We start from the raw sequence: 13,968 nt of genomic DNA, 5'->3' as shown, positions 1-13,968 counted from the left end.
TTCTGGATTAATTCTGGGTTAAGCCAGTGCTCAGAAGTGCATAACACTGAGATATCATTATGTTCATGTGTTAATGGTACGTTAATTTCATCGATCTTATTACGCAGGGATTGCACATTATGGTGATAAATTTTTAGTTCGAAGGTATTCACGATTTGGTAATTGGGAATCATATTTACAGCATCACATACCTCTAGTTTAAATTAGGAACGTCAGCAGTGTTGTATTTTTGTTCTTCTTTCTTGTTTATTTTGTTTTCCTCGCTGTTGTTGGAAGGATGTTCAGGAAGCTGATAGATTGTTCTATTCCTTACAAGCCTGTCTTTAATTATTTCACTAACACGATCACAAACAAACTTTTTCCCTTCATAGTTTAAATGCATTCCATGCTTCGTGTGCAGATTTCGATGCAGCTTGCTTATGTCCAGTACATTGCACTTACCGTATTGAGAACACAGTTTCCTTATTTTAATGTTTGTTTTCCGAATTTCTTTGTTTACACACGAACTATAAATCAGATCATGCCTATGAGGAAGTGTGGCAACTACTGTGCTTCTGCATTTATTAGCTTGTAAAAAATTCTGCAGCGTTTTCACGCAAACCTCTGCTTCATTTTTTGCCACATCGTTTGAACCCATTATACAGACGATAAAGTCATTATCTTGCATTAATTTCGTTTGAGAGTTAATGTCTACAACATTTTTACATCCCGCTCCCGGTTTCACTACACTAGTCACAGCTATGTCGCAATTTTTCTCACGGAGCATGCTGGATAGATTTCTGCCATGACTGTTAGTAATAGTACATTACTCTTTTTCCCTGATGATCTGTGTTTGTTGTTGACATTATTTGAAAAAAACACTATTCATTTTCAGTTCACTGACTTTTTCAAGTTCACGATCATTTGGAGAGTCGTTATCACAGTCACTTGTTTGCAAAACATGATATTTGTTTTTTTCCGAAAATGTGACAGTTTTAGCAGTCTTTGTTGTTCTTTTTGTAGTTGGAACACTATTTCTGAGCAACACTTTTACCCACTCGGACAATATATTACTTTTGTCTTGCATCACTTCACTTAGTGTTGGCTTCGATCGTAGATCCCGGTTTTCTTTCTTGAGTGAGTCAATATCGCTTCTTAAGGAACTGACTATGAATTGTAAGCTCGCAATTCGTTCTTTTAGCGTTGTAATTTCAGTGTTACAATTCTTACAAACTCTCTTTTTAACAGCATAACTATAACTATTTCTCAAGTTAGAATCACACACTTCTACACTCGCAGCCATCTTTTGGCAGAACTGAAAGAAAGCCTTTGGTGAGGAGTTACATGTCAGCAGCATAAACAGTTTCAGTGTACATTGTGTCAGTCAAGCACTTCATCTCCAGATTCAAAGCTATGGAATAAGCATCCAGATACACTGTGCTTATTTTTAATGTCAGTGATCACACTGAGACTGCCAGTGAGTTGTGACCGCCCTGGTGCCATATACCCAGCATAGGGTGAGGTCGGCCAAGTGAAGAGCTCAGGCACAGACAGCAGTCCGCAGAGATGGCTATTAGTGCAGGTAAATGAATTAGGTGACCTCAAGGGTATGCTTGACATGGCCAGCCAGATGTGCAGCTGCAGCAGCCAAAGGGTTAAATGTTGGGAAAGTATGGTTCTGTGGCTCAGCCAGTTAGATAGATGGACTTCAGAAAATTGGAGAACACAAGTTGTTCTAGTTCATTGGTGTACACTAGATTTTGAAACTCTTCATTCAAATTAGCCAAGAACTTTACATCATTGCGGTCATTGTGAAGGTGATCTCATCACATGCTGAGTCAGATATGTCACTTCTCAACATATTTCCAGAAAACTGACTTCTTGTAACTGTTGTTAGTCTCATCTGCTTGTTATGTCACTGAAGAACTGGCAAAGTCAGCCGACTAATCAACTGACAGCTATCATTCTCTCAAATTCTTAATATACTAACAGATTCAAGGCTTTGGTACCCTCATCTCATCGCAAAAGTTTTGCAACTGTTAGTGCGCTTCATCAGTTAACAGAACAACTAACTGCCAGCCCTCCCTCAACTCTTTCTTATATCTAACAGATTTAAGGCTTTAGAATGTTACTGTAGGACATGGCTCCCCATCTCCTACCAAAAGTCTTACTATTATCTGAGGACCTCAACTCATTAAAAGTACTTGGACATTTTATTGGGGAATAATCAAATATTTTTTTAGATTAGATTAGATTTACTTTCATTCCAATTGATCCGTAGTGAGGAGGTCCTCCAGGATGTGGAACATGTCAGAAAAACAACAATACATGACAAATATTTACAACTAAAACAAATAAGCTAATGTACCATTCCACAGGTCCCAAGTGGAATGATCATCATTTTTTAATGAACACTATATGAAAGAGTCATTTTACAAATACTAATGCACTGAATTTAAAATAAAAAAGTTTTTTATTTATTTATAAGGTAATGAACGTGTAATAGAACTACTATAACACTTATTTACAATGAACACATTACTGCACTGAAATGGTGCAGAAGTTATATTGTACTTATATACAAATCAGTTGGTTTTACTGAGAAATTCATCAATGGAGTAGGAGTTGGCCACCAATTAATCCTTTAGGCTTCTCTTAAACTGAGTTTCATTGGTTGTTAAGCTTTTTATGGCTGCTGGTAAGTTATTGAAAATGTGTGTTCCTGAATAATGCACACCTTTTTGTACAAGACTAAGTGACTTTAAATCCTTGTGGAGATTTTTCTTATTTCTAGTATTGATTCCATGAATTGAGCTGTTGGTTTGAAAAAGTGATATATTTTTAATGACAAATTTCATTAAGGAATAAATATATTGGGAAGCAGTAGTTAGTATCCCTAGTTCCCTAAACAGGCTTCTGCAAGATGTTCTTGAGTTCACACCACATATAACTCTTACTGCATGCTTTTGTGCCCGGAAAACTTTAACTTGGCTTGATGAATTACCCGAAAAAATAATCCCATATGACATTATGGAATGAAAGTAAACATAGTATGCCAGCTTTTTCATTTTTATATCCCCTATGTCTGACAAAATTCGCATTGCAAACAGAGATTTGTTAAGACGCTTCAGCAGTTCTGTGGTGTGCTTCTCCCAGTTGAATTTATTATCAAGCTGTAATCCCAAGAATTTAACACTGTCCACTTCTTCTATCTTCTTGTCATTGTATGTTAGACATATACTCGTGGGACACCCCTTACAAGTTCTGAACTGCTTGTAGTGTGTTTTTTCAAAGTTTAATGAAAAAGAATGGGCTAGGAACCAGTGATTAATGTCCACAAATATTTTATTAGCTGATCTTGCTAAGACTACACTTGATTTGCTATTTATTGTAATGTTTGTATCATCGGCAAACAAAACGAACTTGGCATCTGGTAATGTTAGTGATGAAAGGTCATTGATATAAACAAGAAAAAGTAAGGGCCCCAAAATGGAACCTTGTGGGACCCCACATGTAATTAGTTCCCAGTTGGATGATGCCTGATAGCTTGATACATGTCTCTTTCCTAATAACACCTTTTCTTTCCTGCTAGAGATATAAGATTTGAACCATTTTGCGGCATTTCCTGTTACACTATAATATTCTAATTTACTTAAAAGGATATTGTGATTTACACAGTCAAATGCCTTTGACAGGTCACAAAATATACCAGTTGCCTGCAATTTTTTGTCTAATGAATTAAGCACATTTTCACTGTAAGTGTAGATAGCCTTCTCAATATCATAACCGTTTAGAAATCCAAACTGTGACTTTGACAGTATGTTATTTGAGATAAGGTGGTTATAAAGACGACTGTACATTACTTTTTCTAAAATTTTTGAGAATGCTGGCAACAGTGAAATTGGACGGAAATTTGATGCTATTTCTTTACCTCCCTTCTTAAACAGTGGCTTAACTTCAGCATATTTCAGCCATTCAGGAAATATTCCACTGATAAACGACTGGTTACACAGATAGCTTAATATGTTACTTAGCTCAGAACCACATTCTTTAATTAACTTTGTTGATATTTCATCATACCCACTAGATGTTTTTGATTTTAAAGATTTCTGCAACACTATACACATCAGTCACCAATGTATCATTTACTCTTACCGCTATTTGTTCCTTTTCATGTCTGGTTCTACCGGTCTCCTCCTTCACTATATCCCATATTGTCTTTATTTTATCTGATATGACTCTCTTTTCCTTGTAATATATTTGCTTTGACATCCATATTACAGTCTTTAATATTTTGCAGTATTTCTTATACACTCCTGGAAATGGAAAAAAGAACACATTGACACCGGTGTGTCAGACCCACCATACTTGCTCCGGACACTGCGAGAGGGCTGTACAAGCAATGATCACACGCACGGCACAGCGGACACACCAGGAACCGCGGTGTTGGCCGTTGAATGGCGCTAGCTGCGCAGCATTTGTGCACCGCCGCCGTCAGTGTCAGCCAGTTTGCCGTGGCATACGGAGCTCCATCGCAGTCTTTAACACTGGTAGCATGCCGCGACAGCGTGGACGTGAACCGTATGTGCAGTTGACGGACTTTGAGCGAGGGCGTATAGTGGGCATGCGGGAGGCCTGGTGGACGTACCGCCGAATTGCTCAACACATGGGGCGTGAGGTCTCCACAGTACATCGATGTTGTCGCCAGTGGTCGGCGGAAGGTGCACGTGCCCGTCGATCTGGGACCGGACCGCAGCGACACACGGATGCACGCCAAGACCGTAGGATCCTACGCAGTGCCGTAGGGAACCGCACCGCCACTTCCCAGCAAATTAGGGACACTGTTGCCCCTGGGGTATCGGCGAGGACCATTCGCAACCGTCTCCATGAACCTGGGCTACGGTCCCGCACACCGTTAGGCCGTCTTCTGCTCACGCCCCAACATCGTGCAGCCCGCCTCCAGTGGTGTCGCGACAGGCGTGAATGGAGGGACGAATGGAGACGTGTCGTCTTCAGCGATGAGAGTCGCTTCTGCCTTGGTGCCAATGATGGTCGTATGCGTGTTTGGCACCGTGCAGGTGAGCGCCACAATTAAGACTGCATACGACCGAGGCACACAGGGCCAACACCCGGCATCATGGTGTGGGGAGCGATCTCCTACACTGGCCGTACACCACTGGTGATCGTCGAGGGGACACTGAATAGTGCACGGTACATCCAAACCGTCATCGAACCCATCGTTCTACCATTCCTAGACCGGCAAGGGAACTTGCTGTTCCGACAGGACAATGCACGTCCGCATGTATCCCGTGCCACCCAACGTGCTCTAGAAGGTGTAAGTCAACTACCCTGGCCAGCAAGATCTCCGGATCTGTCCCCCATTGAGCATGTTTGGGACTGGATGAAGCATCGTCTCACGCGGTCTGCACGTCCAGCACGAACGCTGGTCCAACTGAGGCGCCAGGTGGAAATTGCATGGCAAGCCATTCCACAGGACTACATCCAGCATCTCTACGATCGTCTCCATGGGAGAATAGCAGCCTGCATTGCTGCGAAAGGTGGATATACACTGTACTAGTGCCGACATTGTGCATGCTCTGTTGCCTGTGTCTATGTGCCTGTGGTTCTGTCAGTGTGATCATGTGATGTATCTGACCCCAGGAATGTGTCAATAAAGTTTCCCCTTCCTGGGACAATGAATTCACGGTGTTCTTATTTCAATTTCCAGGAGTGTAATTTGCTAATAGCATCAACATTGAGCTCAGATTTAACAGATTTTATATCCTGTTCAGTATTAACATTTAACAGAAGGAACTGCATGTCATGGTCTGAGAGGCCATTGACTATTGGTTTTGTAATATAATTTTGTTCATTGGCCTTTTCTATAAAGATATTATCAATGGCTGTTTGTGAGCAAGTGGCTGTCCTAGTGGGGAACTTTACAGTGGGAATTAAGTTGAATGATAGTGTTACTAACTCAAATAAGTTCTTATTGGGAGAGTCTTTAAGGAAATCTACATTGAAATCACCAGCAACCACCATTTCTTTGTTTTTGGTTGTTAAATGGGCCAGTATACCTTCAAGGTGGTTTACAAACAGATTAAAGTTACCTGCAGGTGCTCGATATACACTTAATATTATGAAGGATTTTTGTGAAATTCTAATTCTGTTGCACATGCTTCCATATGCTGTTCTAGGCAAAATTTATGAATGTCTATGTTCTTAAATTTATGACAGTTCTTGATGAATGTGGCAACTCCTCCTTTCTCCATTTCTGATCTACAAAAGTGAGATGCTAACCTAAACCCTGTAACACTTAAAAGTTCTATGCCAGTGGTCACATGATGTTCAGAGAGGCAGATTATGTCAGCTGGGTTTGAAGCCTCTAATTCATCTATGCAGATAGTTAATTCATTAATTTTATTTCCCAGTCCTCGAATATTTTGATGCAATAAAGATAGCTGACATTTCACATTGACCGAGTTAAAATTGGGTATAGTTAAAACATCTGCTGACTGTTGAAAATTCTTAACCAATGGCTGATTATGCTGATGTAATAAGCTGGAATTATGTTTTTTGATTTCTTTCTCAAACTGAAGATTTGTCTCAGTCCTAACCTCTCTTAAAATTTGCTTTCTTGCTGCCCTCCCTACCCTAAAAAGGGGTCTTTTCTGAACCCTATAACCACTGGTATTTTACCACTCATGACAGTGGCTCCCCCCTTTAACTTTCCTGCTATTTCCCCAGCCAATTTACCCTTCCCCTTCCTGTTGAGGTGAAGGCCATGCCTAGTATAATCCCACCTACTGAGAGAATCAACAGGAATCACACCAATGTATGAGCCCGCACCCGACATGAGCAGCCGTTCCAGCTCCAAATTAACTCTCTTGACAGAAGAGTTCAAATGAGGTCAGTCATGGCGCCCAAGAACAGATACAAACTCAACACTAGTATGCTTCGATGCCGATGCAATCTTCGCCAGGTCACACTCTATACTGAACCCAGGATCTCTGTCAATACTGTTACCTGCCCCACCCACTATAACCACGGTGTCTTCCTTAGTGAAATCTTTGCAAAGTGATCCTAAATCCTCTGTCACCTGCTCCAAAGCAGCACTAGGTTTAAAAAAATTGGTGAGCTGGTATTCTAATCCTAGTTCATCCTGCAAAAGTTGGCCAACACCTCTTCCATGGGAACTACCTAACAACAACACTTTCTTTCTCTTTACTGATTTCCCTACATTCTTACTTTTCAATTTGCTGCTGACAGTTTGTTGTGCCCTGTCTACACCTGCAACTGCTTGAGGCTCACCAGCTTCTAACTGAAGCAACAGATCAAATCTATTTTCCACATTCACCATGAAGCTGTCAGACAAAGTTCTAGGCCTGTTCCTCCTGTTGCCTGTTGCCACTTCCCACCTCTCTTTACCCTTCTCCCTCCTTAACCTGTCAAGATTTCCCCTGGCCTTGTCTAACTCAGCCTGAAGGGCGGCAATTTTCCCCTCCTGTTTTAGTATCTTCCTATCTCTACTACAAATCCTACGAAACCACTGATGAGTCTCATTTACTTCCCCTATTCCCACGCCACTACAGTCACCCACATGGAAAAAACTACAGCACCCATCACACCAATGATATGATAATCGTATGCTCACTTAAAAGATCAGGAAACTGTGGTCCGACAAGTGAGCAAATGTGCTAACCATCATTCATATTTTCTCAATTTCTGTTGAGTGATCATTTCATTAGGGACATTTTATTGTATGAAACAGTTCACAGCAATAGCTGCTACAATATAAATATCCTAGAAATGGAGACAACTAATTGCCTGTTATGACTGTCAGCCCTCTTAGCCATACTTCAATCATTTCAGTTTTAGGTTGTGATTTAGTACTTGAAAATAACTTTATTTCCATTCTAATTTCTGTACTGCGTATTACTCAGTCAGTTACAGCAAATGACCTGGATACGGCACACTTACCAGTTAATGAAGTCCCGTTGATTCAGTTTTGTTTTCTCAGAACTGAATGCTTGCATTGTAGATAAATACTAATGCTGTATCCATTGGGACACTTCGCAAGTAATTGTGCTGTAATGAAATTATTATAGTGATTTCCAAGGCAATTTTTTAATATGTAGTTAGGTTTCTAGAAAACACTATATTAAAATATGACAGTTTTATTTTTTCTACATTTATGGAACCTCTTTAGTTTTTGGTCATGTTCATTAGTTAATTTCCTTTACAGTACAAATGTTATAAACAGTGTGAAAAAAGTAATTCTGGTTGCAAAAGGAATCACAAGTGCAACAAAAGATGTTATGAGGACTGTGGAGAGTGTGCTGTAGAAATCCAAGTGCAGCTGAGCTGTGGACACACCCATAAGATACGTTGTAGTACTGATCCATCTGAAGTGAAATGTGACAGAGACTGCAAACGCACAATGGCATGTGGACACGTGTGTCATCGTCAGTGTTTCCAGCCGTGTGAAGGCTGCAAAGTTAAGGTGAGAGTCTGTATATAGTCCAATAGATGGCTGAATTACATTTGATAGTGAAATAACGTTTTTATTGCTATTTGAATTTCCTGATACTTAGTAGAGCACTATATAACAGAATGATATAAAACATTCTTTAAAAAAAAAATGAAAAAAATAAAAACACATAAATATACATATTCATCTTGAGGTTAAAGCTCACTTCTGTTCTGTTTGCTTTCAAGTAAATCTCTTTTGGAATGGGATTATGTCTTGAACAAAAACAGTTTTATTCTTTTCACCCATACCTGTTTCGATAAATTTTACCATCAACAATGGGTTTGTTTTATTTACTATCAAGTAATAGTCAAATTTAGTTTTATGGCTATTATATTCACAATATTTTAACAAAATGTGTACCATAATAACACTTACTGTTCATGTAGTTATACGTCATCTACACTACAGATAATATTTTGGTACAGTTAGTCATCTGCAGCTGACAGAATTTTGCTGCAGCATATTACTTACAGGAACATACATGTTAGCCCCAAAAGGAAGAAATTGGTTTTTTGGTCTGTTTGCATATGCTTAGTGTGATATTGCTAGAGTTAATTACTTCGTAATGTTTGTTTGCTAGGTTATTATAATTGTTTTTGAAAACGTTTTTGCTTAGTAGTTGTCAGGACAGCCTAGAGCAAAAACTGAATCTAATCTACGAGGGTTGTACCAAAAGTAAGGTTCCCATTTTTTTTACAAATAAAAAACATTGTTTGTTGTTATTAATTTATACATAATTGAAAAGCTTACACTTATGTCTATTTTTCAACACAGTTTCCATTTTTTATGACACACTTTTGAAGACAGTGCTCCAGCTTTTGTAATCCTAAGTCAAACAAGTCTCCTGCCAACCTATTGAGGAAGCGTGTGACTTCTGCTCGGACTTCATCATCATTCTTGAAGCATTTGTGATCTAAGTGTTCCTTTAGCTTGGGGAAGAGGTGAGAATCACTGGGGGCTAAGTCCAGGCTGTACAGGGGATAGGGTATACCAGTGCACTTAAATTTCTGCAAAAGCTCCTGTGATTGACAAGTGACGTGGGGTTGAGTGTTGTCGTGAAGAAGCGCTACTCCCTCTGTCAGTCGTCCTCTCTGGTGATTGTGGATTGCTCGCTGGAATTTGGTCAGTGTTTCACAATATCTGTCTGAATTTATTGTCATCCCAGGTTGAAATCAATGAGAAGTACCCCCTTCTGATCCCAAAACACAGTCACCATAACCTTTCCTGCCGAGTGCATTTCTTTGAACTTCTTTGGTGGTGGTGAACCAGAGTGACACCACTGACGAGATTGTTGTTTTGTTTTGGGGGTGTAATGAAACACCCACATTTCATCTTCCATGATGATTGAGTCCAATAACTTCTCCTTGTTGCCTCCCCCCTCACATTGTTGAAGAAACTTACGAGCACAGTCAAGGCGTTGCTCCTTGTGTCCATCAGTCAGCATCCGGGGGACCCAGCAAGCACACATCTTTCAATAACCCAATGTTTTCCATTAAAGTTCTTTCAATTGTGCTGTGGGAAGCTTCACGTTCACCCCCAGTACCCCTCCGATCTTCAAGCAATTCACTGCTTATCTTCTGGACAGTCGCATCCGAAACCGGCAGTCTTCCACTCCCTTTTTTATTGTGAACATCCATGCGACCCTCAGAAAAAAAGCCCTGCACCATTTGATTTGCAGATGTGCTGAACAGACATGCACTCTTCACCATAGACTTCAGTCAGTTGCTGATGAATCTCCATAGCGGTAACTTCCTTGCGTGGAGAAACTGGATTACTGCTCAAATCTTGCTCTTGGTGTGAGCGACGATCAATACTTCCATCTCCAGCTGCTGCCAAGCCAACTCTGAGCGACGTAGTGAATCGCAGATGGGCGGGCTTGAGAGTGGGTTAAGCACTGCGCATGGCACTGTTGTCAGATTTAGCCTAGCACTTCCCTCTAGGCTGTAGCTCATTGAGAACCTTACTTTTGGTACAACCCTCATAATATAATCTTTTCTTTTCAGAACTTGATAAGCAGAACATACCAATGAGTCCAGTCATAAATGTTTAATCTGCAACTGCTTATCAAGTAGCTAAAGATGTATACAGGAACATTATGCTTTCATAGGCAGCAGAAGCTTAGACAATACTGGATAGCTGATGCAAAAGATGAAACAGATAAATATACCCAGACCTCAGGGGCTCAGCATTCATTTGCTGAGTACGGGCTTGGCCACTCCAGGGTTTCTGGGGACTTAACACCACCAGTCCTCCATCACTGGAAGCTCTGGGCATGCTCCAGTGACCACTGTGCAGCATGATGGTGGAACGTTGCGTGATGGTGGAACATTATGTGTCATAGGGAACAGGGGTCTTGGCTTGACCGCCTGGATTGCAAGGATGATATATATAAAAACTCAGTCTCAAGGCCTTGATGAGATCCCTGGCTGTTGAGGTTGAACAGTCATTAGCGGGCAACCTCTGGAGAACTTGCCACACCCCAGTTGTATCAGGTTTATCAGGCTCGCAGGGCTCTGTGTGAGTGGAGCCTTATTTCCCCAGCTGCTCATGGGGACCGAGATGGACCCTCAAAATCTTCTTCCCATCCTAGCGGGAGGGGTGTACCACCAGGAAGCACTCACACCCATTCATCCAAAGGAATGGAAAGTTAGCCCTCATGATAGTAAGAATCAGTTAGACTTTAGTAAGAGTTGCTCATGGGGTCATAAATCACAATATGTTTCTGGTGATAGAGGAAGGAGGCAACGTTTGAAAAACTGCCCTCTTTTATATCCATAAGGATTTTGAAGGACTTGCTGGCACTTTGAAATTTATAAAACGACAGTGTGATAGCTGCTTGTTGGCCAAAACTAACAGAGCAAAGCAGGTGAAACTTCTAAAGAAATCACACAAACTAGGTGAATATGATATTGTTGTTGAGATGCGCAACTCCCTCATCTAAAGCAAGGATGTGGTAATGTGGCGTGATATCATGGATATGGACATAGCAGAGATGAAACAAGAATAGGCGTACCAGGAGGTAGTCGATGTAGAGCAACAAATATGAAGGAATAATGAATAAACTGAAAAGACTGCCACTTTCATTGTCACATTCGGTTCTCCAACATTGCCCGCACATATTTTGGCAGGGTTCCTTCGACTTACAGTTAGGCCTTAAATACCACACTCTATGGGGTGCTATAAATGCCAGCATTTTGGCCATACAACCATGAGTTGTGAAGATGAAGTGACCTGTGGGAAGTGTGAAAAAGCAGCCTATGATGCTGGGACTGACTGCCTGTCTCCAGTGAGCTGCATCAGCTGCTCTGGGAGCCATCCAGTCTGGAGCCAAGAATGCCCTGTTTTTGCCAAGGAATGCAAAATACAGGAAATAAAAGCGATCAAGCATGTCTCCAAACAACACCCAGAAACGTCACTCAGACGCTGGCCAAGCATTTTGCAAAAACTACTGTGTGACTGTTGAGAGGGGGAAGTTGAACCTCAGATTCAGCAGTTCTGAAGCCTACAACTCCTCTTTCTCCATGCGGGAGCTCGAATTGGCACTGTCTGAGACTCGTGACACTGCACCCAGTCATGATCAAATCCTATTCTGCATGCTTCGACATTTACCAGTGTTATCAAAGGAAATCCTCCTTGAATTTTCTAATCTCAAATGGCAGATGGACAACTTCCCCAGCTTGTGGAGGTAGCAATTCTGATACCTTTTCTCAAACCAGGAAAGGAAACATCTCACTGTAATTATAGGAGTATTTCCTTAATGTGCTGTGTAGGAAAGACCATGGAGCAAATGGTTATCCGTAGTCGAGTCTGGTTATTTGAGACCAGACAACTCCTTAGCTGCTCTCAGCATGGATTCCATAGATTTTGGTCCACTGTTGAAAACTTTACCCTGCTAGCGGCAGTTATTGAGCAGTCTTTCCTATATAAACGTCACTGTATTGGCATCATCTTTGATATCAGTATGGCATATGACACTACTTCGAGACACAGTTTTCACATGCAGCTGCATCAGTGGGACTTTTGTGGCCACCTCCCCATCGTGTTATGGTCTTTCCGGTCTCATCTGATTTTTAGGACTCAAGTTGGAGACACGCTATCTGATCGTTATGAGCAGAAGAATGGTGTCCCTCAGGGCTGTGTTGTAAGTGTTACTCTCTTTGCCATAGTCATAAACAATATCACATCTATGATAAGGAGTCCGGTACAGTGCTTGTTATTTGTGGACAATTTTGCTGTTTTCTTCTCCTCCACCAGTGTTGCAATATCAAGCTGTCAGTTACAGCTTACAATGTGGAGATTAGAGGAATAAGCTGCAAAGATGGGTTATTAGTTTACTGCAGATAAGTGGGAGTGTTCCTTTTAATCATTCTCATTGTATTTTTAATTTACCTAAGTTGCATGTGAGGGGCACCATGCTACTTGTTAGAGACTCAACGAGGTTTCTGGGACTCACTTTTGATTCCAAATTGTCGTGGTTGCCACACCTGACCAACCTGAAATCCATATCTCTCAAAGCACTAAACATCATAAAGTACCTTAGCCACAGGTCTTGGGGAGCGGGCAGGGTGCATCTTCTCCATTTTTATAGAATTTTGATGCATTCACAGCTGGACTACAGGTGCATAGTGTATGCATTGGTGAGGCCTTCTTATTTGAAGATCATTGATGCTGTCCACCATGAGGGGATTTGGCTAGCCATGGGGGCTTATACGATCAGTCCCATACCCAGCCTCTGTGGTGAGGCTCGGGAACTGCCACTTACCATCTGGTGGCAGCTCCTCATGGTGCATCAGGCGAATAAGTTCCTCACAGCTCCAACTTCACCTGCACATCATACTATTGCTCAGGAACATCTTTTCTCCAATTGTCTACGAGTCACAATGCCGTTTGGGATCTGTGTGCAGCACGTGCTGGAATAATTTGGTGTGGAGCTGGTTTGACCCAAAATCCAGAATTTTAACCATCTGTCACCCTGATTACTGAAGAAGCCCAGAGTAATTTTAAACTTGGTTCAGTATAGGAGATATTTCACTCTTACTTCCATTTTTAATGCAATATTTTCTGACATTTTATCTGAACACCAGAGCTACATAGCTGTTTTTATGGATGGGTCTGTAGTTTTTCCTTTCCTCAGGGTTCTGCCGTGAAAAATATAAAATAGAAACTCTGATGGGGTTTTGAATTTTGATGGAATAAGTTATGGATAAGGCGGACTTCGTATTATTGATTGAGATAGTGCTGTAATTTGACCGTGCATGGCAGACCGGGTCGGCAACACTACAAAAAGCGACTGTACGGAAATAGCATCAGAAACAAGTTGAAATTTACCTTATAATCTTGTTAGAAATGCAGTACTAATTACAATATGGACTTCATGGCTGTCCTCCTAATTCTCTTGTAGGACGACCCATCTTTCACTTTTGTCCGTCTGTTGAAAACTTATTAAAGTTGTCACT

The 13,968-nt window shown here is 41.1% G+C and overlaps 1 protein-coding gene across 1 annotated transcript in view; it reads left to right on the top strand.

The window, feature by feature from the left end:
* LOC126237202 (NFX1-type zinc finger-containing protein 1-like) overlaps window positions 1-13,968 on the top strand; it is a 399,723-nt gene that overhangs the window by 235,054 nt on the left and 150,701 nt on the right. The window contains exon 8 of the mRNA XM_049947082.1: window positions 8,225-8,482. Within this exon, the coding sequence (XP_049803039.1) occupies window positions 8,225-8,482 (258 nt within the window). The remainder of the gene's footprint in view (window positions 1-8,224; window positions 8,483-13,968) is intronic.

Source organism: Schistocerca nitens, chromosome 2 (assembly GCF_023898315.1).
Source record: "Schistocerca nitens isolate TAMUIC-IGC-003100 chromosome 2, iqSchNite1.1, whole genome shotgun sequence".
Classification (NCBI taxonomy): Eukaryota; Metazoa; Arthropoda; class Insecta; order Orthoptera; family Acrididae; genus Schistocerca; species Schistocerca nitens.
Note: the sequence above shows the minus strand (reverse complement) of the source record. Positions and strands in the feature narration are given on the sequence as shown.